Genomic DNA, 26,554 nt, shown 5'->3' with positions numbered 1-26,554 from the left:
AGTCCAGGCGATTAACCAGAGTGTACTCCGGCTACAAACAGCATTTCTAAAAACCTTTTGTGTACGATCAAGTGTAGCACTGTTCTTATAAGTATTTGGCCTGCTTATGGCGGGGGAGGGGAACGTAAAGAGATGCACTGAAATAATATTCTTCGTAGATAAAGGTTTGGCGGTATATTTTGTGGATAACACAGCAAGGTGGTGACAAAGTTAACAAGTTTGATCTGTTAGCCGTTAAAACAACCCAAAATTTTGCTGCACACAGCTCGTCTGCTAAGGGGACGACGTGTGGAGGCCGCTATGGGGATGATGTGTGGAGGCATGTGGGGGCGAAACGCGCACTCAGTCATCCAGCTTTGCATGCATTTTTAAAATGAGTGACCCATATAAAACGCCAGAAAATCACAGCCGGTAAAACACCAGAAAATGTAGCCTGACACAGCTCATTTGCTAAGGGGACATCGTGTGGAGGCAGCTATGGAGACAACTTTTGGAGGCAGCTATGGAGACGACGTGTGGAGGCAGCAATGGAGACAACGTGTGGAGGCAGCAATAAAGACGACGTGTGGAGGCTGCTATAAAGACGACGTGTGGAGGCTGTTATCCAAATTAAATTTGGATAGTGCCTGTATGTGGAAGTCCAAAAAAGTTTTCAAAACAGAGGACCGGGTTGGTGGCCCCCCAGAAAAATTAAATACATAAATAAATTTATGTATTGATGTGAACAAAAGACCGTATTTGACTACGCCACACGTGACGTACAGTACGCTTCACCGGCAGATAGAATGTGGATTGGGATTTCTGGAGACTAGCTTGCTAAACAGTAGCAGGCACAACCGTTCAACTACAGTAGACAAAATTTGAATGCTATAACGGAGATTTCCCAACCCCCCGAAAAAAAATTAAAAGAGAAAATTTATTTATTTTTTTGTTTTTTATAACTTCCTTTTTTAAAAAAAAAAAAAATTTTTATGAACGAAACACGCAGAAGAAATCAGAAAGCAAACTGAAATGCGGATTGCTGAATGTCCCGGTACTAATGTGAACAAAAAACCGTATTACATTACGCCACACGAGACGTACAGTACACTTCACCGGCAGAGAGAATGTGGATTGGGATTTCTGGAGACTAGCTTGCTAAACAGTAGCAGGCAGACTAAGCTAAATGAAATTGCATTAGCACCACTGACAGCACACAAAAGGATTTTGTGCTGTGACTTTCACTTTCACTTTTGAAAAAAAAAATCGGCAGATTGTGCCTAATTCAATCAAACCCCCAATAAATTGTCCCACTTGTTTGAAATGGATATGTGTGTCACTAAGACCCAAAAATAACGTTTGCAAGTCTCCCTGCAAATTCATCACACTATGGGTAGTAGCTGCATTACTAGTGCCAGCAAGCCAAGCCACAAGCAAAAAAAAAACAAAAAAAAAGAAACGCTATTGTAGCCCTAACAAGGGCTGTTGGGTTCTTGTAGAATCACTCCTGCCTAACACTAATCTAATAGAACACCTTAACGCTATCCCTGACCAGCAGCAGCTCTATCCCTAACGGCATCCAGGCAGAGAATGATCCGAGCACCGCGGGCAGTGGCTATATTCATCCATCCAAAAGCCTTATCTATAGCTGTGCAATAGTAGATGTTGTACGTACAGTAGATTAAAGAAATAAGATAAGGCAAACTTAGTATGTGCGAATTTGGGAACATTATTTGTAGAAAGCATGTAGAGATTTGCATGGGGTGGGTGTTACTGTAAATTAATATTAAAATGTGACTCCATTTATTGCAGGAAGAACCCAATAGGGTTAAACTAAGGAAGCCAATAGATTGAACCTTAAGATACCTTCTCTAAAAAAGACCAGACAAGACGGACCAGTTCATGTTGCTAGCTCATACTGCTCTTTAAGCATAAACATATATGTATATTTATGCTGACAAGGCTTCAAATTGACCCTGATACTTACTTTTTGTATCCAAATAGCTGAACTAAAGAAAAACCTCAAATGTAAAAATAAACAGCTGTATGGGGACTGTGAAATTATAAGCTAAACATGATGGTTGTATATGTATTCTGCATAAGTCTCCCAGCATGAGGTCTCAGAAATGTAAAAGACACTCCAAGTACAAAAGAAGGAGTCTTAAGTGTAAGAAAATCCACACCGGTAATGTATACTTTTACATATTTATTTCGTTATCCTGTAAGTTATATTAAGGTTAAGTACTGTATCTGGTATAGTCTGACTTCATTTACAATAACTAGAAAGCTTTGTGTTTTTGCCAGCAATAAGAATTATCATGCTTACATGGAGAAAAAAATAAGTAATTTGTGCCAATTTTTTAACAAAATATTTTCACCACTTGCATACCACTATACGAGTTTATACATCACAGTGGTAGGCATTCAACGGTGAGCCACCATATAGTAGCGCAGGTCATTAAGAGCCACACACATGGCCGTGCAAGGAGAATTGCTGTGTGATCGTGCTGTCTCCAGAGAGCTGAGATCATACTGCACACCTCCTGTTGTTCTAGGGAATCCTCATTTTCACGTAGGGCTGCTAGGGTCCCCCCATCACTGAACTAGGGTTCCCCAACTGCTCTATAGAACTCCTCTGCTTGATGTCATGAGCTGGGAATTCCCTAGGGGAACTCACCATATGTCTATACACAGTCATTCCCCATGTCAGGGAGGGGGGTTCCTCCAGATGCAAGGTTATTTAATACCAGACATGATTTGAACCCTCCAGTCTGAGAATCACAGGCATGCACTTTAGCCAGTGAACTATTCTGTGGTACATTTGGTTGTATGAGAATTTAATAACTTTGTTAAAGTTGTACTGAATTACAAACCTAAATGGGGGAAGTGTGTGTGCTAGGTTACCTATCTACTGGGGGAAGTGTGTGCTAGGTTACCTATCTACTGGGGGAGAATGTGCAAGGGCTACCTTTCTACTTGAGAGCATGTGTGGGAGCTACCTATCTATTGACAGCACGTGAGGGCCTACCTATCTACTAGGAGGCAGTTTGTATTGGGCTACCTATTTTATAGCGGGAATCTGAGGGGGCTACCTATGTACGGGGGGCATGTGCGAGAGCTATCTATCTACTTGGGGGGCCATGTGTGCTGGGCTAACTATTTACTAGTGGACATGTGCCTGGGATACCTATCTACTGGGGGGCATGTGTGTGGGCTACATACAGTATATATCGTTTATGCAGTATTAATGCTTTTTGTGCTTTGTTATATGAACACACCCTTAATTAATGAATTAGGGGGTGTTGTATGCAATAAGTTCCGGGGGTGCAGTATGTATAATAAATTGGGGGTGCTGTGCTATAATTAATTACAAAAACTGTATATAGGAGAATGAATTTATGGAGCACTTATAATAGCTGTAGCTTAATAGTACAAGATTTTCTAAGAGGTTTCACTATAATAAGATGTAATCAATAAATGCTAATCAATAAAAATATTTATAGTAATTGGTGTAAAAAAAACAGCAAAAAAAGTCTTGCAAAACCACATACACAACCTTTCTGCACATGTTGCATATGCAGTGTATAAAGTAGTATTTTAGTGACATTACAGAAAAAAATCTGCAGCAGAGACGCCTTGCTACTGCAGTTTTTTTATGTGCAGCAAATACGTGCCAATTTATTTATTCCAATAAAGTACACCTAGGAGAAGAAAATGGCAGAAGGATGGTAACTTTTGGTAAGATACTAAAGGTTAAAAAAAGGCTTCAGAATCGAAATAATAACTGTGGTTTTTTCTCAAAATGTTTTCAATTCCACAAAAAGTTTTTGTCCAAATTCCCCCCATTGAATACCATTTGTTGTCCACATTATAAAATGTAGTTACTTTGATGGTGTTTCTAAGTTTTTTGGAACCCTACAACATGTGCAACGGTAGTTTAGTGTCAGAATACCAGCAACAGGAAAAAAGGTCTCCAAAATCCATAATGCGCTCCAGTTATTTCATGTCTTATGCTGAGCCAAACTAGCAAATAAATTATACAAATACAGTGATACCTCGGTTCTCGAACGCCTTGACTTTCGACCAAATCGGTATTCGAACAGGAAGTTCGAGAAAATTTTGTCTTGGACTCCGAACAAATATTTGGAACTCGAACAGCCGAACGTCCGAGATTAGCCGAGTTGAGCCGAATGGCGTTCATTCGGCCCAGCGCCTTGCCTGCGTCATCATTGTGAGTTAGTGAGAGAGAGAGTCGCTTTGTGGAGAGAGTCACGCAAGTGTGTACTGCAAATTACTGTACTGTACTGTACACTGAATTTAACCCTTAGACATGGGTCCAAAGAAAGCCAGAAGTGGTAATGCAGACAAAGGTAAGCGGAAAGTTGTGAGAACAACGATTGAACTCAAGAAAGAAATCATTGGCAAATATGAACAGGGCACACGTGTGTCGGATCTGTCTGCAGAGTATGGCATGCCAAAATCAACCATCTCTACCTTCCTTAAGAATAAAGATGTTATAAAGGCTGCCAGTGTTGCCAAAGGTGTTACACTGTTAACTAAGCAAAGACCTCAGATAATGGAGGAAATGGAGAAGCTGCTCCTTATTTTCATTAAAGAAAAAGAGTTAGCAGGTGACAGCATCAATGAGGTCGTTATTTGTGAGAAAGCACTCCAAATATTTAGTGACCTGAACACAGAAACACCTGGTACAAGTGGTGAAGGTGCTTTCACGTTTAAAGCCAGCAGAGGTTGGTTTGAGAATTTCAGACATAGAAGTGGCATACATCGCGTCACTAGGCATGGGGAGGCAGCTAGTGCAAACCAGGAGGCTGCTAATAGCTTCATAAAAGAATTTAGTGACTATGTCAAGGCAGAAGGGTTTGTTCCTGAGCAGGTCTTCAACTGCGATGAGACCGGATTATTCTGGAAAAAAATGCCAGCCAACACCTACATAACCAAAGAGGAAAAAGCACTACCAGGGCACAAGCCTATGAAAGATAGGCTTACTCTTTTGTTTTGTGCAAATGCAAGTGGTGATTGCAAGGTAAAACCCTTGCTTGTCTATCATTCTGACAATCCCCGGCCATTCAAAAGGCACAATGTCATGAAGAGTAAATTGGCTGTGATGTGGCGGTCTAACACCAAAGCTTGGGTTACCCGACAATTCTTTACAGAGTGGGTGCGTGAAGTTTTTGCACCTCGAGTGAAGGAATACCTGACAGAAAAAAATTTGCCATTAAAATGTCTATTAGTGATGGACAATGCTCCTGCTCACCCCCCAGCTTTAGAAGAAGATCTAGTTGATGACTATAGCTTCATAAAAGTAAAATTCTTACCCCCCAATACAACCCCTATTCTGCAACCCATGGACCAACAGGTCATATCCAATTTTAAGAAATTGTACACAAAGGCCCTCTTCCGGAAGTGCTTTGAAGTGACAAATGACACACAGTTAACTCTAAGGGAATTTGGGAAACAACACTTCAACATCCTGAATTGTGTAAACTTGATTGACACTGCTTGGAGTAATGTCACTCATCGCACATTGTATGCTGCATGGCGAAAACTTTGGCCTGAAAGGGACAGTGAGCCTTTAGAACCTGAGTCAGCTCCTGTTGTTGATGAAGATGTTGCTGTGGTTGATGATATTGTGGCCATAGGAAAGACCATGGGCCTTGACATTCAACAAGATGACATCAACGAACTTGTGGAAGGTCACGCTGCTGAGTTAACCACCGAGGAACTAATGCACCTACAACAACAGCAGCAGAAGGATATGGTTGAAGACATTTCTTCTGAAGAAGAGGAGAGAGTGGAGGATATTTCTAGTGGCCTTATTCATGAAATGTGTGCTAAATGGGCAGAAATCGCCAATTTTGTTGAACAACATCACCCTGATAAAGTGGTAGCAAATAGAGCAGTTAACATTTTTAATGACAATGTTATGTCCACTTTCCGCAAAATTTTGCAAAGCCGAAAAAAACAGCAAACCATTGACAAATTCTTCCGTAAAGAAATCAGACAAGCAACTGCAGAGCAAGATTCTGATTCTCCTCAGCAAAAGACACCGAGAACAGAAACACCCGAAGAGCAGTTACCCTCTGTTGTTATTGAAGAGGAATTTCCAACAGAACAATAACCATCCCCCTTCCCTCCTCCCTCCACATTCATTCCCTCCTGCCATAAAGGTTGGTACAGGTACAGTAAATGAAACACAATTTACTGTACTGTACAGTACATTTAATTTTTTTTGTTTTAATAAATACACTTTTCTTTCTTATTTCTTGTTGAGACTCATGTTTTTCTACATATTATATACAAATTAGGCCAGTAAATAGGCATTTTCTGGGGCTTGGAACGAATTAATCCAGTTTCCATTATTTCCTATGGGTTTTTTTGTTTCGGTTCTCGAACAATTTGGTTCTCAACCGACCTCCCGGAACGAATTATGTTCGAGAACCGAGGTATCACTGTACCACTGAATCACACAGTAACATAACATAAGTAACATAACACAGTACATAAGCAAAATAGAAAACAAAAAATACTAAATTTGTAGTATGAATTATAGATAATAATTAAAAGTTTATGTACAGCCACGGAATAAAAAGGTGAAATTGTTTCAACAAACCCCATAAGGCTTAATCAGTCCATGAAATATGAGCTGTAGGTTCTACATTGAACATGCCCCCAGACCTGGAATTACAGCATCATAGTCATCTATGATGCTGCGATTCACTTTAAGTGTCTGCCACTACTGTCCTGCAATGTAAGCATAATTACAGAATGGTTCAGTGGACTTGATGTCCTCCTCTGTGAGAAGTCTTCACTTATGTTTGCTCTAAATTAGACCTGCAACAGTCTTCTGGATATATGTTACAGAAAAGGGCAGGGGCTAGGGAGAAGTTTGATTGCAGACATCATAGAACACAGCAGTTTGAATAGACTCTCTAGTTCTCCAAGTCCAGGTACAATCCTGGAATCAAAAAACATTTTCACACACCTGGTGCCAATTATACTCAAAAAGCTCTGGTTACACAGATCACCAGTGCCAATACTTAAAGAGGACCTGTCACCTACATTTTCGGCACTAAAGTAAGCAGCAGCAGCACTAAAGTAAGCAGCTCCTAGTGCTTGATCAAACGCAGCAGTGTTAGAGTGATAGCCTTACCGGAAACCAACTGTATTCATGAGGGGGGCGGTTCCGAGGCGCTGCCTCTTCCCAGGACCGCCCCGCTCGCTCCATAGGCCAGCGTGACCGCCCCTAGCCATGCCCCAACCCCGCCCCCTCATGAATATGTCATACAGCTTTGCGAGCTGTCCTACAATTACACTGTACCCCGCCTCAGTGTTTGATAGCGTTACCGGAGGTTTCCGGGATTTGATCAAGCACTAGGAGCTGCTGACTTTAGTAAACAGCTCCTAGTGCCGATAAATTGCGTGAAGGTCCTCTTTAACACTGTCTGCATGTTGCAAAACTACTGTTTTCAAAAGTACTGTTTTTAAAACTACTAGTAGACTCGCTTAAAATTCACACATGCCAAAAACCTGGACATATTTTTTTTAGCAATTTACACTGCAAGGTTTTTATACAACTTGAGATTTGTTTAGGTCTTATTCATTTTCTGCTACTCTACAATGCAGCAATGTGGCCACCAGAAACTCTGCATAAGATAATGGGGCAGATTTAGTTGCCTGGTCCATTCGCGATCCAGCGGCGCGTTCTCTGCGGTGGATTCGGGTCCGGCCGGGATTCATTAAGGCAGTTCCTCCGACGTCCACCAGGTTGGTGCTGCTGCGCTGAAGAGCATCGGAACGCACTCAAGTTCACAGTCCTATTCCTAGTGAAGGTAAGTGCAAGCTCCGCGACACAATTTTTTTAAAAATGCGGCGGTTTTTCCGAATCCGTCGGGTTTTCGTTCGGCCACGCCCCCCGATTTCCGTTGTGTGCATGCCAGCGCCGATGCGCCACAATCCGATTGCATGCGCCAAAATCCCGGGGCAATTCAGGGGAAATCGGCACAAATCTGAAATATTCGGGTATCACGTCGGGAAAACGCGAATTGGGCCCTTAGTAAAGGACCCCATTCTTTTCCATATGGGACATCTGATGATACATGACACGGACTAAATCTTAGAGATTGTCTACATTTATTTAATGCCATAATGCTCATATACCTGATGATTTAATCTGACTTCACTCATGTATAGCTCTAATATGTAAGCTGTCCACATAAAGAAACTTATTGGCATCTATATATACTCCTACAAATTAGAAATATGAATAGTAATTTTGGCTACCAAGTGGGAATGTACTATATGGATAGTTCTAAACATAAATAAAAAATTGTATACATTCTCCCAGTTTAATGAAATGCCACCTGCACAGAGTTTATACTAAAATGGAAACATTTTTATTTAATGTTTTTCATTGTAGCCTTGGATAGCTACTCATCTATATCAACAAAAGTAAAAGTTCTTAGAAGGTGTAATTATGTATAAAGCAACCAGATGTAGCCATGATAAGGCCGGCTCAGAGAGATTTTCACAAGATTTATTTTGTAGTCATGAAATGACCTGGGTACGTGAATTACTGTAGGTTCTGAAATAAGATTTTTTTTTAAATATTATTGAAACCACATGTATTCTCTGCCAAGGCGAGCAGACTGCAGCTTTAGCTGGGGTAAAATGTACAAATATTTACATATGTATAAAGTTGTTTGTAGGCAAAATTGATGCAAATATTCAACTTATACAAATATAAGTGCCTAACTTCTTTTTTAGGGTTAACAACTTTAGGGTTGTTTATGTTTACAACAGTCACACAGAAAACTTTACTTAAAATGAATAAAGTAGAAATAATTAAAAACAGTTGATATTTGAGTACCTCTCACTTACTGAAACATAGCATAGTATTACCCAGCTACAGGGATGGAAGATGGAAACATGAGGACTGCAATTAATTCACATATGTGTCTTTAAGTGGACATGGTTCAGGATGGCAGTGCCTAAGAGACATCATCTGTTAATGAATTGTTTATCCTAGTGCTGCAGCATAGTTTGGGGGGACATATAAGGCTCAGTTGACATCTCACAATCAAGCATGATCAATGCACCATGACTGTGGTTTACAATTGTGATCCATGGTCTCATTCCTTATATCTTCAACTTTTAAAATGTTGCTATTGAGCCTGAAGGGCTCTAAGGGCGTTAACAGAGCCCCTCTATGCTGTAGCTTCAGAGGCTGTTTCACTCTCTGACCTAGGGTTAGGTCATTAAATGTTGTGGTCACAATTACAAATCTAAACTAATAAGATACAGTCAATTGCAGAGTTTAACTGTTTAATATGAGAGCACAAAGCACACTGCATTTACAAAGTAAGTACTATTTTTATAACCTGTATATCTCTAATAAAACTGCCTACAAAACCCCCATAATTCTCTGCAAAGACAGGTACTCACCCCCGCTAAGACAGCAAGGGATCCACCCTCGCGCATAACATGCACGGTGATCCCTGCAGCTCAGTTAGCATGGGCTGTGGGATCACTGCTGTTACTGGGAGCCTTCCTCATCCTTGGTGGGTCGCTAAGGTTACGTGACGCTTGACTCCAGTCCGATCATGTGACCAGAGTCACATGTTATGCGGCGAGGGTGGATCCCTTGCTGTTTTAGTGGCGGTGAGTGCCTGTCTCAATCTGGTAGGAGGTTCTCTAGGGGTAAGGCACTTTTGACTGGGTCGGCGGACCGGAGGACACACCCAGAGGGGAGGAGTTTTTAATTTATATACCAGGTGTCTTTTGTTGCTAATATCAATGCGACAGCATGAGCACAGCTTATCATGGCAAATTAAATATTGTGTTGACCCCTGATGATAGGAATACTAGAAAGGCATAGGGTCAGAAAATATCTTTAGGTGTTGGCATGAGAGTGGGAGATATTGGTATATCACACAGAGCCCATCTAGTGTTATACTTTTCACCTGCAGCTATCCTAGGGTACACATCTCAGGGTATGCTCTCTCAGGACACATCATTAGCAATCATTTTCAGTGATCGGAGATCGGAATATTTTTAAGCCTTTTGTATAATGTGGGAAATGACACTACACACATTGGGTATTTCATTAGTTTTAAAAGGACCAAAAGGATCAAAAGGACCAACTGCTTTCTTGAGGTCTGCTGCATCTGAGACTGCCATGGCGTCAGGCTGTACCCAGCACCTATGGCACTCTCTGATGCATCACATCTCTATAATTCTTTTTTGAAGAGTTATTAATATGCTCCAATCCATTTTCTTTGAAGAGTTATTAATATGTTTATTTATTAGGATTAATGAATCAAGCAAGCAGTCTATTATATATACCTGTTGTATTACATATATTTCTGTAATATATTTTCTGTAGTCCGTTAAATGTCTTGTATAGTCTTTAAATAAGAGTCCATTCCAGGTTTTATACCTAATCCTAAGTACCTAGAGGTTAAAATGTCCAGGTCAACCACAACACACTCAGTTACTGAGGAAGGAACAAAATGTTATCTTCCCAATCGAGTCTAGCTATTATCACTGTGTCAGCAAAAGTGTCATACTCTTTACAAGACAAGTTGCCGAATATTCTGAGGTTACTGTTGATTCAATAAGCTAAAACATTTCCAACAACTGAATACCATTGCTAAGGATTGATTAACCACTGCTGACTATTGAGAAAGATCTCCTGCGAAGATCCCCTATCCATACCTTGTAGTAGGTTAAAATACCAGCTGCGGCCAAGCTACATTTCGCTGGGACTTGAGTACATCTGGAAACCACACAGCATATGCGCGCAACTAGAAACACAGCTGGCTTTCTCACTATTGTCTCTTGCCGACACCACTCTATATGTGCCCTAACCGTAAGTAACTATTGTATTTCCACCATATAAACTTCAACTGTATCAATTTTATTTCCCTTAATATATTTAATCTTGGGACTATAATTGCACATAAAGTTGGATACAGACACTGACAATATACACGGACATTGATAAGGACGCATGTGTTTTGAATGTGATATATTCTGCCATTAACATTATTTTATGAGATACAGGCAGTCCCCGGGTTACATTCAAGATAGGGTCGGTAGGTTTGTTCTTAAGTTGAATTTGTATGTAAGTCGGAACTGTATATTTTATCATTGTAATCTCAGCCAGAACTTTTTTGGTCTCTGTGACAATTGGATTTTAAAAATGTTGGGTTGTCATAAGAATCAGGATTAACAATAAAGCTTCATTACAGAAACATGTGATAACTGTTACAGCTGATCATTGTAGCCTAGGACTAAAGCCCAATAAATCACCAATATCCAGTGGTCTGTTTGTAACTAGGGGTTGTATGTAAGTCGAGTGTTCTTAAGTAGGGGACCGCCTGTATATTGTTAAGAAATGTACTGTATGGCATGTGATACATGTGTATGTGATACAATTCTGACCACATGTTTATGCGATGGAAATCTGAACACATGTTTATGCGATAGAACTCTGTGGAAGGGCCCTATATTTTGATCCATTGCGGTGCCAGTTTTAATCTTCTAACTTTGAATAATAAGAAGGTGTCCAGGTCCTGGGGCTGCAAATAACCGCAAACAAAGATCCTCCTTTCACAATGTTCATGTTTTTTTTTTCTCCAAACATAGCCCTTTTCATTTCATTTGTGCCAAAAAGTCCTGTCTGTACAACATTTCCCCTAAAGCATTGCGGAACATGCATTTGGTCTCAGACAAACACGATAAATGCTGCAATGTTTGTTTTGGACAGTATTAGCTTCATTATTTTTGTTTGGTGTTTTTAAAATAGTTGTTTTTGTAGTTTTATAATAGCAGGTTTTTCCACCTGCTATTCAATGATTTACTCCTAATAGTCCTCCCATTCCCTACAAGGGGCATGTGACAGGCTGCAGCCAATCAGAAGCGCAACATAGATGGTCTATCAAAGAACACAGGACTTTGAAGAGACTCCCTCGTTCATCGTAGAGGTATCAGTCAGATACGCCACTGCTTTGCCACTGATCTCTTCAGTGATCATATGTCTGTTCTTCTAAAGAAATCCAACTTCTATTGACATCTTTCAAGAACATGGTCCTGATCTACCCAGGCAAAGGGTATGTACACTCACCGGCCACTTTATTAGGTACACCTGTCCAACTGCTCGTTAACACTTAATTTCTAATCAGCCAATCACATGGAGGCAACTTAGGCATTTAGGCATGTAGACGTGGTCAAGACAATCTCCTGCAGTTCAAACCGAGCATCAGTATGGGGAAGAAAGGTGATTTGAGTGCCTTTGAACGTGGCATGGTTGTTGGTGCCAGAAGGGCTGGTCTGAGTATTTCAGAAACTGCTGATCTACTGGGATTTTCATGCACAACCATCTCTAGGGTTTACAGAGAATGGTCCGAAAAAGAAAAAACATCCAGTGAGCGGCAGTTCTGTGGGCGGAAAAGCCTTGTTGATGTCAGAGGTCACAGGAGAATGGGCAGACTGGTTCAAGCTGATAAAAAGGCAACAGTGACTCAAATCGCCACCCGTTACAACCAAGGTAGGCAGAAGAGCATCTCTGAATGCACAGTACGTCGAACTTTGAGGCAGATGGGCTACAGCAGCAGAAGACCACACCGGGTGCCACTCCTTTCAGCTAAGAACAGGAAACTGAGGCTACAATTTGCACAAGCTCATCGAAATTGGACAGTAGAAGATTGGAAAAACATTGCCTGGTCTGATGAGTCTCGATTTCTGCTGCGACATTCGGATGGTAGGGTCAGAATTTGGCGTCAACAACATGAAAGCATGGATCCATCCTGCCTTGTATCAATGGGTCAGCCTGGTGGTGGTGGTGTCATGGTGTGGGGAATATTTTCTTGGCACTCTTTGGGCCCCTTGGCACCAATTGAGCATCGTTGCAATGCCACAGCCTACCTGAGTATTGTTGCTGACCATGTCCATCCCTTTATGACCACAATGTACCCAACATCTGATGGCTACTTTCAGCAGGATAATGCGCCATGTCATAAAGCTGGAATCATCTCAGACTGGTTTCTTGAACATGACAATGAGGTCACTGTACTCAAATGGCCTCCACAGTCACCAGATCTCAATCCAATAGAGCATCTTTGGGATGTGGTGGAACGGGAGATTCGCATCATGGATGTGCAGCCGACAAATCTGCGGCAACTGTGTGATGCCATCATGTCAATATGGACTAAAATCTCTGAGGAATGCTTCCAGCACCTTGTTGAATCTATGCCACGAAGAATTGAGGCAGTTCTGAAGGCAAAAGGGGGTCCAATCCGTTACTAGCATGGTGTACCTAATAAAGTGGCCGGTGAGTGTATGCTAGTCTGAAGACTGTTTAGTCCAAAAAATTTACTTTTTTTCTTGAAGTAGTTTTAAAGGGAACTGTCACCGCATTTACACATATACAGACAGTGACAGGTTCCTATAGAGCTCTAATAACTAACTGACACCCTTCTTTTAGCTAAAAATTGTTTTGCTTATAGCCACATAAATGAAAAAGATCATTTGCATATCAGAAAAAATGTCTGTAATTAAGGTACAGTGTCCCACTGGCAGCTAATTTTAGGTGATATGTGGACCCTTCATCAGCAGGCATTGTTAGTAAGGGTGGTCAAAATCTGGTGACAGGACTCTCAATGTTCACCCTACATATTTATTTCCTTTATGCTAGAAATGGCTTTCAAACAGAGTGTTTGTGCACTTTCTCTCCCACATTACATGTGAAATTCAGTTATGGTTTTCTTTTTCTCATGATATCATCTGTGAACCTTCTCCCTGTCCTTTAACATCATCCAACAGCTTGCACTGCTAATATAAAACAGAAGTTAGTCAACTGACCTGCAAGGTCAAAGATTACTTCTGTCTTGTAAAGTTATTTATTTTCTGCAGAAAAGCAGCTTCCACACTCATAATTTACCAAGCACATAATGAACAAACATAAATCTGATTTACTTTTCTTGTGTACACTTCATTGATTCACTTTATCTGCTGTACTTCTTAGTCTCTAGACAAGTCCTCATGAAAAAAAGTTATTTTAATTTCATGAAGAAGATGTTATTAGATAGTTTGACATTTTTTTTAAGGTTTTCTTTAACAGATTTTTTTTATTCTATTGGCAATACAGGTAGCCTTCAATTTCCCAAATCAAGTAAAATTTGGAGAATGTAAAGTGGTCCAAGGGTCAAATAAATGTAATAAATTCTCTGTGCAGCACTGCGTAATTATTATTATTAGTAAATAAAACATTGTTTTTGCATAGATCTATGGTAGTTAAGCATTGGATGTCTTTTGGGATGCCAACAATTGCAGAGTGGTAAAAACATCTAAGGAATGTTAAACAATATGAGAAAATCTGGTTTAACAACTTAGGACAGGAAGACAAATGGAAAAATAGATGGTTATGAATTACTATAATTTTATTTATACCCCTTTTCCCTTTTTTTTTTTTTTTTTAACATCTTTCCCCCTGGGTACTAGGGGAAGGGGAGTAGAGTGGGACATTTTTATCAAGATGCCTATGATACAAGCAATCATATATGCATAATTAATGGCCTTGAATATATCTGATGCATCTCTGAGAGAAGGTTTGCCAGGTGACTGTGTGTTTATATTAAATGGCCCAGATTTATCAAAAGTGAGGCAAACTGCAGACTTCCTCACTAATGCGAAGGGTGCTCCAGATTGCACCAGCGCACTTCTTCAATTATCTTGCACAACCTACACTGCTCAGGAAGTGTGCACCATCTTTTTTTAGGTGGAACTTTAACATAGTGTGCAAAACAATTCTGTGAAGTCTCTGTATTAAATGTATAGCAAACTCCAACTAAGCCCCTTTAGGTGCACATTTTTCTGTATTGTCGGATGCAGTATTGTATGTGAAAATTTTATAAAGTTTTTGCAGAAACCGGCTTTTTGGCTTTTGTAGAAATTGACTTTTTAGCACATCAGGGATGTGCTGGAACATTGGTTCTGGTTTATAGGTAGAGTTTTCAATGTAACAGGGCATATGGGTTATAGTTATACAAAACAGACAACACATTTTACCAAAAAGTCTTTCGATGGAAAATGATGAAATAATTGATATCTGAATATATCTGACAGGAATCAGTTTATCGTATATACCTAGTGGAGTGCATTCATTGTAAAGGAGGTTTGGGCGAAAATGTGTTTTGTATTTGGATATTTTCAAGATCTTTTGTTCTGAACTGCATAGGCTAAATATGATTTATAATAAATACACTAGGGTATTTGCTGCCTGAGGCGAAAATTGAAATTACGTCCCCACCCCACCCCAAACCAGTGCATCCTTGTTTATATTATATACAGCCCCCCTTATTATAAAATATGCAGCTCCCATTCTGTAATATACAACCCCCTTACATATTATGTAGCCCCCTTATTATATTATACACAGCACACGTATTATATAATATTTAGCCCCCTTGTATTCTATTATATAATATTTAGCCCCCTTGTATTTTATTATATACAGACCCCCTTGTGTTTTATTATTTACAGGCCCCCTTGTATTGTATTATTTACAGGCCCCTTGTATTTTATTAATATATAGGCCCCCTTGTATTTTATTATACACAGACCCCCTTTTTCTATTATATACAGACCCCTTTTCAATATATAGAGAAGCCCTCTTTTATTTTATACAGCCCCCCTTTTTCATTATATACAGCCCCTCTTTCAAAATTATACATCCCCCATTTCAATATATACAACCTCTATTTCAATATATACAGACCCCCTCTATTATTATTTATAGCCCCCCTCTTTTTTTTTATACAGTCCCCCTTTTTTATTATATACAGTCACCTTTTTCATTATATAGCCCCCCTTTTTATAAAATAATAAAGAAATTACTCACCTTCAGTCATGCTTGGCATGGACAGAAGGATCTGTGCCGGCACTGCTCTGTATATCATTTGATTTTTCTCCTTTTTTTCATGTGGGCGATTCGGGGGGCGATGGCCACCCGTATCACCCAAATTACGGCCGCCTGAGGCGACATTTCCATCTTGCCTCATGGCAGATGCGGGCCTGAGTACACTTATAAGTATGCATCAAAATTTATATGGGAAACCTGCACATGCTGTATATACAATAATATTAGCTTTGACTCACTTTACCACTAAGATCAAAAAGCAGTGCCTTACCTACACATCTGTCCTTACTTAATTTTGTGACAAGATAACAAAAGATTATGTTAAGGCACCTATCCTGTGAGTCTGTGTGTGCCCTTCCCGTGGGGTAAAGGTGGAAATCAAAGTTATCATGTTGAGATTTTGTGCGGAGCTGGTTAAATAAGAAATTGCTTTCTGTAACTAAATTTCTTAGTTAATTAAACAACATAACAAATATCATATCAAAAGCACCTTATGAGCACAATTGACAATGTTAGGTTTCATAGAGTTTTCATAATGGTTTCTGCCAGTTCTATAAGTCAAATTTGTATTTTTTAAATTATGTCTTTAGCCAAAGAACCTAAGCTTAGCTGTACTTGTCTTAATTGATTAAAACATACTTACAGCATCAACATTCTGGAAAAGCAACCCTGCCAACATTAGTGCTGGGAGTATCCTGAATAAAACAAAATAAACAGTGTTATGTATTAGAAAATAACTACAAAGCACCACCATTTGACAGATCATATTAACCTTTCATGTAAGAAATATAAATCTTTTCTTTCATTCATTTAATCCATACAAAAAAATAAAGACATGGTAACTACACAGTACAAAATATTATTAAAAAAACAATACTACAAAACATAGATTTCAGAGAAAATCACCCTCCCCTTCCACTCTCCTTAAGATCCCAGAGAGGACCAAACAAAAAAAAGAGAGGCTTTTATTTAGCTGTCCCATCTGCATCAGCTACGCCATCACGCCCATAACCATTTTTGGAGTATTACCTTTACAGAAGGCCATCAACCAGCTCTGTAGCCAAAAAAGTAAAAATGTTATACCACTTGGAAGACGATGATGCAAAAATGATAGATTTTCCCCCACATTAGGGTTTTATTTGGCAAATTTAGTAAAACCAAAGAAAAAATATTCAAGCCTCGTATCCCCACAATCGAATTGACCCATGGAATAAAGATAAAATGATTATTAGGCTATACGAGGAACACAAAAAAAAAAAAAAATTAAACATCCAGTACGGAATTAATGCTTTTCTACTGCTAACCTCAAAAGAAAGTTCCTAAATTTTCAACAATTGGGGATACCAACCCCAAAATGGTAACACTGGAAAAAATGCTGTAACATGACCCCAATAATGAAAAAGCGAAAACTTTATAGCCTACAAAAGGGGCCAATGAGAAAAGTAAAATCCTGGCAGCTCCTTCCCTTTTCTGCCTCACTGTGGCCGACCATAAAACAAGTAACAGCCACATGTGGGGGGTCTCTGTGCTCGGGAGAAATTGCATAACAATTGTAAGATGGGTTTTCTCTTTTTATCTTTTGGAAATTTTGGGGCTAAATGAACATATAACCAACAAAATTTGACCATTATAAATTTCACCTCCATTTTGATTCAATTACTATGAAGATCTCAAGAGGTTAACAATCTTTCTAAAAGCTGTTTCTGAAAGTTTGAGGGGTGCAGATTTGAAAATGGGTTGATTATGTAGGGTGGTTTTAATGCCAAATATTTAAAATTTCATTCAAAACCATAATTATCCCCAAAATAATCAATTCTGAAAATATGGAAAAACGATATTTTTTTTGTAAGCCGCGTGACATTAAAATAAATTTTTCAGACATTTCAAAAATTATGAAAATATAAAGTAGACATATGGGAAATGTTATTCAGCAACTTATTTAGGTGGTAAATCTATCTGCCTGAAAACGTAGTGATTTTGAATTTCGAAATTTTTTCCAAAAATTCATCATTTTTTCTTTTTTTTTGGTAAATAAACGCAAAACTTATCAGTCAAAATTTACCACTAAAATGACGTACAACATCTGGGAAAAAAACAATCTCAGAATCGCTTTGATAAGTAACAGTGTTCAAAAGTTATAACTAAATATAAAGTGACGCTTGTCAGAATACAAAAATGGGGCTGGGCCTCAAGGGGTTAATTAAAAGAAGGGTATCATTGTCATGTTGGAAAGGTTAAATTTTAGCTTCAACGGAAGGCATGACATTCATGGCATCCTAGGCATTCTTGACATTTGTTCACCCAAAAGAGCAAAGAATTAAGCTATCACCAAAAGTTACAGTAAAAAAGCTTGTATCTTTATTTATACAGAAAAATTTACAGTAATTAAAATATGGGAACAGTACTGCACTGAACGCACCTGTGATATAATATCTCTGTCAAAAATTATCACGGTTCATAAATATATACCGTAGGGCAGTGATGGGGAACCTTTTAGAGACAGAGTACCCAAACTATAACCAAGACCCACTTATTTATCGCAAAGTGCCAATACAGGGCCAGAGCAGGAGCTACAATGATAATCTAGATCTATCCACACCTTCCCACTCCCCCAGTAGTCCCAGGCAACACTGTCACCTTAAAATAGCTCTGTGCACAGCAAGTCCTGGGCTGTCTGGGACTGCAGGAAGATACCTGAAGTCATCTCTGGTGATGGGCTGGGTGCCCACAGAGAGGGCTCCGAGTGCCACCTCTGGCACTCGTGCCATAGATTCGCCATCACTGCCGTAGGGTAATATGCATGAGTACAGGGTATCAAAAAAACACGTTACAACAATATTAGAAATTTCATAGCAAACTAGCCTACTGTTAAATAGCATGAAGATTACCTGTGCTATCACATGTACGTTTTAGCTACTCCAGCCTTCTTTCCCGGGGGTAGTGTCCTGGCTGACACTAGATGTATCCTCTCCCTCAATCAGTAATTAATCTAAAGCAGCTGCGTTTTGAAACCAAGAGTCGTATACCTATCATAGCGTCATATGTGCACATCGGGCTGCTCTCAGCAAGTCATCATGTAAAAATCGCGGCTGGGAGCCAGATTACGTGCCACATGAGGTGTCTCGAGGAAACAAAATGGCAAAATACATCAAGCATGCGCACCAGACATATCCACAATCAGGTAGAATGCAATAATTGTTGCTGTATAAGCCATCATGTATTATTGCATTATACCCTTCTGTGACCTCTCAATCTGTAATCTACATCTCCTGTTCCTTCCTTCTTAGCAACTAAAATGCTAGGTTTAGGAGAGAGGGCTGAGACAGGATGATAGCAGAGGATTAGCAGAAAAATTATGACAGTATGTAATGGTGTGCGGATGTCACAATTGAGTTTACATAATAATATTACATAATAGTCTTTATAACATAATGTACATTTTGAAGTCCTGACTATGGGATTTGAAATTAAAGGGGTTGACCGGAGATTGAAAGGTATGGCTGCTTACATCCAAAAACTGCTCCTCTTCTGCCATGGGTAGCAGGGCTGGCGCCAGCACTGGGCCTGTCTGGGCAAGTGCCGGGCGCAGAGCTGCTGGGAGGGTCCAACATAAGGATGCACATAAGGACTCCATGGGGTGAAGCGGTCTGCATTTAATGAATCCATAGGGTTTGAGGGGGACATATAAAATAGTTTCAGATTTTTTAATGGTGCCATGTGAGTTCACTACAAGGGTGTCCACTGAGGGTCTGTTTCCCAGGGGCCTACTGAAACTTGGAGTCGACCCTGATGGGGAGTGAGTGGTACTACACCTAAGCTCCATTCACTTATGAAGCTGAGCTGCAATACTACAGGGTGAGCCCTCATCATAATGAGGTGGAGCATATTGCAGCAAACAGTGGCGTAACAACCGCCGTAGCAGCCGTAGCGGTTGCTACGGGGCCCGTGAGGTTAAGGGGCCCGGGATGCACGGACTCCATGTGTCCCCACAATGTCCGTGCCTGCCGGATCGTGCTCCCGGGCCCCTACCTCTGTGTCCATTCCTAAACCCACCCCCTCCGTGAGCCGCCCGCCTCCTCCGTGAGCCGTCAGCCCCCTCCGTGAGCCGTCAGCCTCCTGCACAGGACACCGTCCGCCCCCCTGCACAGGTGACCGCCCGGCCACCCCCCTGCATGCTGGCACAGCCGGCCGCTGACAGAGCGGACGGATGTCCCTCCTCCCCACTCTACAAAACCCATCCTGCGGCCAAACGAGTAACTGCCCCACTAACCAGATCCCCCGCCCCGGCGGACGTACAAGCACCCGCCCGAACAAGCCTGCACGCACGGACGAACAAGCGCCCCCTCTACCCCCCCCCCCCCAAGGCCAAACAAGCAAAGGACTCCCCCAGAGTGTGTGTGTGTCCCCCCTCCCCGTCCGATCAAGCCCCCGTCCGAACCTCCCGGACGAACAAGTACCCATGGGATCACCCACCTACCCGCCAGAACACCCGCCTGAAGCCACGGCCGGGTGTTCACCCATACAGCCCCAAAACATCTGAAAGGGTAAGTATATACTATATACATATGTATTTATCTATGTGTATATATGTATATATTATGTATATGTGTATATGCTGTCTATATACTATGTATATGTGTATATACTGTTTATATATGCATCTACTGTGTATATACTGTGTATATATGTATATACTGTGTATATTGTGTATATACTTATATACTGTGTATTATTGTATATATGCATATACAAGGCAGTCCCCGGGTTACGTACAAGATAGGGTCCGGAGGTTTGTTCTTAAGTTGAATTTGTATGTAAGTCGAAACTGTATATTTTATAATGGAAGTTCTAGACAATTTTTTTTCTTTTGTCCCAGTGAGAATTGGAGTTTCAAAATTTTTGCTGTAATTGGACCAAGGATTGTCAATAAAGCTTCATTACAGACACCTTACAGCTGAGCATTGCAGCCTGGGACTATAGTAAAGCATCCAGAGAGCTTCACCAGAGGTCACAGTGGGCAGAGGGGTCCGTCTGTAACTATGAGTTGTCTGTAAGTCGGGTGTCCTTAAGTAGGGGACCGCCTGTACTGTGTATAAATGTATATATGTGTATATTGTGCATATATGCATCTGCTGTGTATATATGTGTATATTGTGTATATATATGCATCTACTGTGTATATATGTATATACTGTGTATGTACTGTGTATATATGTATATACTGTGTATGTACTGTGTATATATGTATATACTGTGTATATGTGTACATATGCATCTACTGTATTTATAGACACACATATTTACTGTATATAAGCATATATATGTGCACATGTTTTTGCATATGCTGTGTATATGGTATGTATGTATATGCTCTATATACTGAATGTGTGTGTGTATTTCCCGTATGTGTGTGTATGTGCTCTATATACTGAATGTGTGTGTGTATTTCCTGTATGCGTGTGCATATGCTCTATATACTGAATGTGTGTGTGTATTTCCCGTATGCGTGTGTATATGCTCTATATACTGAATGTGTGTGTGTATTTCCCGTATGCGTGTGTATATGCTCTATATACTGAATGTGTGTGTGTATTTCCTGTATGCGTGTGTATATGCTCTATATACTGAATGTGTGTGTATTTCCCGTATGCGTGTGTATATGCTCTATATACTGAATGTGTGTGTGTATTTCCCGTATGCGTGTGTATATGCTCTATATACTGAATGTGTGTGTGTATTTCCCGTATGCGTGTGTATATTCTGTATGTATATGCAGCATGTGTGTATATGGCGTTTTTATACTGCATGTATGTGTATATATGGTCAGTGTATACTGTATGTGTGTTTAATATATATAGTTTATAATGTGTATGCAGTATGTGTGATGTGTATATATTTTTGAGTTTGTATATACAGTGTAACAGAGTGCATAAATATGTGTGTATAAGTGTATACTTGTATGTATTTAGGTGCCAGTATACGAGTGTAGAAATTTATGTGTGTGTACAAAAGTATATAAATGTATGTATATTCTCCACCCCTAGATGTTTAGTTAATATTAGATTTGTTCATATTTGCTTGTTCGAGCTTGAGTCCTGCTTGATTATGATCCTTGTCATAGATAAATATGGGGCTGCGACCCGAACATGTGCCTGACTTGTAGGCTTCTCGCTCACTTGCAATAAAGTTTATTGAACCATAAATGTATGTATATAGGAGTGTATAAATGTGTGTAATTGTATAAACATGTCTGTATAAAGATACATTCATAAGAACGTATGAGGGACATATATCTGGCTGCAAATTTGCTGCTGGATATACTTTCCCCATAGGCTTCTATACGCCTGGGCTTGGAACGTTGAGCACCACGAGTACTCACTGTTTCGAGCCTTGGCCGCAAAAGAGATAGAGCCTGAACAATCTATGGCTGTAAGAACGACCATGTGGCTCTATTCTCTATGGATAGCGGAGGGGTGAGCTGCGATCACCTTTCTTCCTCTCCATCGCGCCCGACGTGTGCCTGCCACGCTATAGCCGGGCGGACACACGTTTATGTGAATGCTGCCTAAATATGTATATATTTTTTTATGGGTAAGGGGGGCCCCATATAGAATTCTGCTATGGAGCCCAGCCTCTCCTAGTTACGCCCCTGGCAGCAAACACCCACCGGTATTACCTGTGATCGATGGCGAAACTAAAAAACAATTTTCGTACATGTTGATACACATTTACTAAGGTCCTAAGTTTTCTGGCGGACTTTGCCCGTTCTTTTATGTGCAAACTGCTTGCATTTTGTCACTGAAGGGGGCGTTTCGGTGCACAGTCAGACCCTCAAATCCGACAGAAGTGTGGCACATGCCCCACTTTAAAAGTACACCTGAGCGCCTCATGGCTCCTCTGTTCCTTAATTATGTAAGCCCCCCGAGTTCATTAATATTCACCCTCTCCCTCTGCTTGAGAAGAGACAGGTGTTAATGTCATCCGGCTGTCTGGAAATCTTTTCTCTTACCAGTGCAGCTGCGCAAGGGATAACGTTTTGTGCAAGTGGACGGAGAAGATGAATATAAATGAATGGGGGCATGCATAATCTGAGGGGGAGAAGCCATGAGGCGCTCAGGTGATGTGAGCACCTCAGGCAAATTTACATATTTTTAAAACATTTTTATCTCGGGACTACAGTCACTCTGGATTAAAGGGGTATTTCCACGAAGACAAGTTTCTTATATGTACTCAGGATTACAAAATAACACATTCTCTAATTCACTGTTATTAACAAATATTGAGAAATTCACAGATATAAGTCCAACCTGTCTCTATCAGTCCTGCTGTACACAATTTCAGTTGCCCCTAGACATGACCCTGTAACTTAGGGTCGGGCCACCATCTTGGATTTGTAAGTGACAGCATGCAGCCAGCTTTTATGCAACAGAAATTCGGGGGGCAGGCCATCGGACAATCCCAAGGATTTGGACTGAGCGCAGGATTTAACTTTAAACTTGTGTCGCAAGCCAAGCACTTACATACACCAGGAAGAAGAAGGTGAACTCTGGCGGACCTGATTGGGAAAGCGACACATGCAGGAAATTGGGCGAACAATCTTAATGTATTGCGGGAACTCCGTTGGCCGGGTAAGTAAATGTGCCCTTATGTGTCAGTGGGGCACATGTATCATAGTTCTGTCTCTCTGAGGTGAATTTTAGAGACATTTGTTGGCTCTTTTTTGCACATTATGTATGATCATGTCTTTTTTCTTGTGATACATGGTCAGTTATTCCTATCCTGGCAGGCGCAAATTTTGGCTTCTTTTTGAGACTTTTTATTGCAAATGTCTCAATAAAAATAAAAACACCAATCGCAGGTGCTTTCACTTCGATCGCTGCTGGCACTGCTGCCGGTGGCTTCAAAAAGATGGCGGCGCATGGGCATCTTGCCGCGGATCGTCGCTCCCCGATGATGTCACGGGGAGAGGCGATCCGTTGCCATGACAGCTTTGGGTCTCACGAAGGCCCGAAGCTGTCTCGTTTTAATCCATTCATTACAATGTGCTATCAGCTATCAGAGTAAAATCCCCATATACTGCCATATTGCAGTATGGCAGTATATGGCAGGATCGATCAGACAACCTAGGGTTAAAGTACCCTAGGGAGTCTGAAAAATAGTAAAAGTAAAAATAAAAAAAAGTTTAAAAAAAAAATTATAATTAAAAAACATAAAAATTTAAATCACCCCCCCTTTCCCTAGAACTGATATAAATATTAATAAACAGTAAAAATCATCCGAAAATGCCGGATCTATCAAAATATAATAACGGTTTTTCACTGCATTTAACCTGTAACGGAAAATAGCATCCAAAGTCTAAAATGCCATTTTTTTTTTGCCATTTTGAAAAATATAAAAAAAATTATAAAAAGTGATCTAAAGGTTGCACAGCCCTAAATATAATAGCAATGATAACGCCATCAAAAGTCACAAAAAAAGCTACCACCCACAGCTCCGTACACCAAAGTATGAAAAAGTTATTGATGCCAGAAGATGGAAAAATCCCCCAAAAAATATTTGTACAGGAGGTTTTAATTTTTTTAAACGTATAAAACCATTATAAAACCTATACAAATTTGGTATCCACGTAATCGTAGCAACCCAAAGAATAAAGAAGACATGTCATTTGGGGCGCACAGTAAAAGCCATAAAATGCAAGCCCACAAGAAAACGTTGCAATTGCGTTTTTACACCATTTTCACTGCATTTGGAATTTTTTTCCCACTTCCCAGTACGCGCCATGGAATATAAAATACCGTCACTACGAAGTGCAACTTGTTACGCAGAAAATAAGCTCTCACACAGCTCTTTACATGTAAAAATAAAAAGTTATAGATTTTCAATTGTAGGTAGTTAAAAATAAAAATGAAAAAAAGAAGGGTCATGTCTTTAAAGGAAACCTACCACTTGAAGTGGCAGGTATAAGAGGGAACTACCGAGCACCATCTCAGGGTGAGCTGGTGCCAGAGCTTATTTTTGTTAGTGTTTTAAAACGCAGTATCGCTTCGGGCGCAGGGAGGTACGTGCTCGGCGCACCATGCGCGCGACCGTGCCCGCGGCTACATAGGAAGTGAATGAGAGCCGCAGGCACGGTCGTGCGCATGGTGCGCCGCGCGTACCTCCCTGCGCCGAAGCAGCTTCGGCCATACAGTTTAAAAAGTGTTTTAAGTGGTAGGTTTCCTTTAAAGGGTTAAAACATTATGCAATCTTTACCATGATTATGATTACAACAAGTGCTAACATTTGTGAAATTACATGGGGACACAGATAGTTGAGGGTTACGGTTGTTGAACTTCTACATGTCAATACATTAACCAGTGCATGGAGGAAAGAATTAGATGTTTACTATAGTACTGTATAGTAACCTCAACATTTTGAAAAAAAGCTTATTTTAGTATCTGCAAAGCTGCTGTGAGATAAGTTGTAGCATGGTAGAACTCTTTCAAGTGAGATTATTTGTAGCTTAACAACTGCGTACCATGACAAGCTCTTCTTTCTTTGCTGATGATTCCTATGGGATCTTGTATTGCTTCCACTGTATTCCATCCTGGCTACTTTTGCCTTGGTTATCTATCAGAGGAAATAAGAGAAAAAAAATTATATTCTTTATTTAGCTTCAGCTATATACCATGAGCATAATTACAAGAATTCACTTGGCCTTATAATAACAGTCAAATATTGCCTAAGGTGGCATGTCAAAAGATTTGGGAAGACTGTTACTATACATACATTGTATGTAACAAAAAGCAGCTGGGCTGTATTAAAATGAAACTTTTCGCCGCCTTTTTCATAAAAACAGTTATACACAGGTTCCCACAGAGTCCTAATAGCACACTTTTCCCTAAAAAAACTCAACTCAAAATGAGTAAAATGAACTTTTATTCTATACCTGGTATCCAGGCAGATGAGCCAGCGTGTCAAACAGGCGTGGCCTCCACAGCCGAGTTGTGTGTCTCCTCCTGTCTTCCCACAGTTAGCCACCACCTCCTCATCAACATCATCTGGCCAGCTGCCCAAATTCCCACACCTGCGAACTCCGCTCCTGTTATCTGTCATGGGAGCGTGGCCTCCTGAGCATCGTAGCTAAGCAGAGAGCGGGCAAAGGACACAAAGCCGCTCCGATGCTTACTGCCCATGACAGAAAACAGTGAGGGCGCTGGTGCGGAATTTCAGCCAGATGGCCGGATGACGTCCGTGGGGAGGTAGTGGCTAACGGTGGGAAGATCTGCCTGTATACCAGGTATGGAATAGAAAATTATACTTTACCAAGATTCTGAGTTGAGTTTCTTTTAGGGAAAAGTATATAGTAAAGCATTGCTAGTGTCTGTGTTTTATCTGCTGACATGCTCTACCTCCTAATGCACATGTGTGAGGCACAGCCATCAAATACACAAGTATCTGACATGTTCTGCTATACACATCACTGCATCCTGGAGCAGTTGAATCTCTCCTACACATACAGGCTGCCAGGGGCAGCACCAGCAAGTATAGAGAGGAACCAGCAGTAGCATCATTATACAGGCTGTCAGTCAGGCACCAGGGTGTGGCTGTGCCTCCCACTCATGAATAAGCTGGACAGCTGAATGTGATTTATTGGAC

The 26,554-nt window shown here is 40.5% G+C and overlaps 1 protein-coding gene across 2 annotated transcripts in view; it reads right to left on the bottom strand.

Annotated features, from left to right (window-relative positions):
- COL4A2 (collagen type IV alpha 2 chain) overlaps window positions 1-26,554 on the bottom strand; it is a 178,849-nt gene that overhangs the window by 146,720 nt on the left and 5,575 nt on the right. Inside the window, exons 2-3 of one of the 2 annotated variants that reach the window (XM_072135559.1) lie at window positions 25,434-25,525; window positions 16,560-16,611 (exon numbers count right to left, since the gene is read on the bottom strand). In XM_072135559.1, coding sequence (XP_071991660.1) covers window positions 16,560-16,611; window positions 25,434-25,501 — 120 coding nt within the window. In that variant the 5' untranslated portion in view covers window positions 25,502-25,525. Of the gene's footprint in view, window positions 1-9,441; window positions 9,586-16,559; window positions 16,612-25,433; window positions 25,526-26,554 lie in introns of those variants that run through there. The other variant, XM_072135561.1, reaches the window with a different exon arrangement.

This window comes from Engystomops pustulosus, chromosome 2 (assembly GCF_040894005.1).
Source record: "Engystomops pustulosus chromosome 2, aEngPut4.maternal, whole genome shotgun sequence".
Lineage (NCBI taxonomy): Eukaryota > Metazoa > Chordata > Amphibia > Anura > Leptodactylidae > Engystomops > Engystomops pustulosus.
The sequence above is the reverse complement of the archived record's forward strand: the minus strand, read 5'-3'. Positions and strand labels throughout refer to the sequence as shown.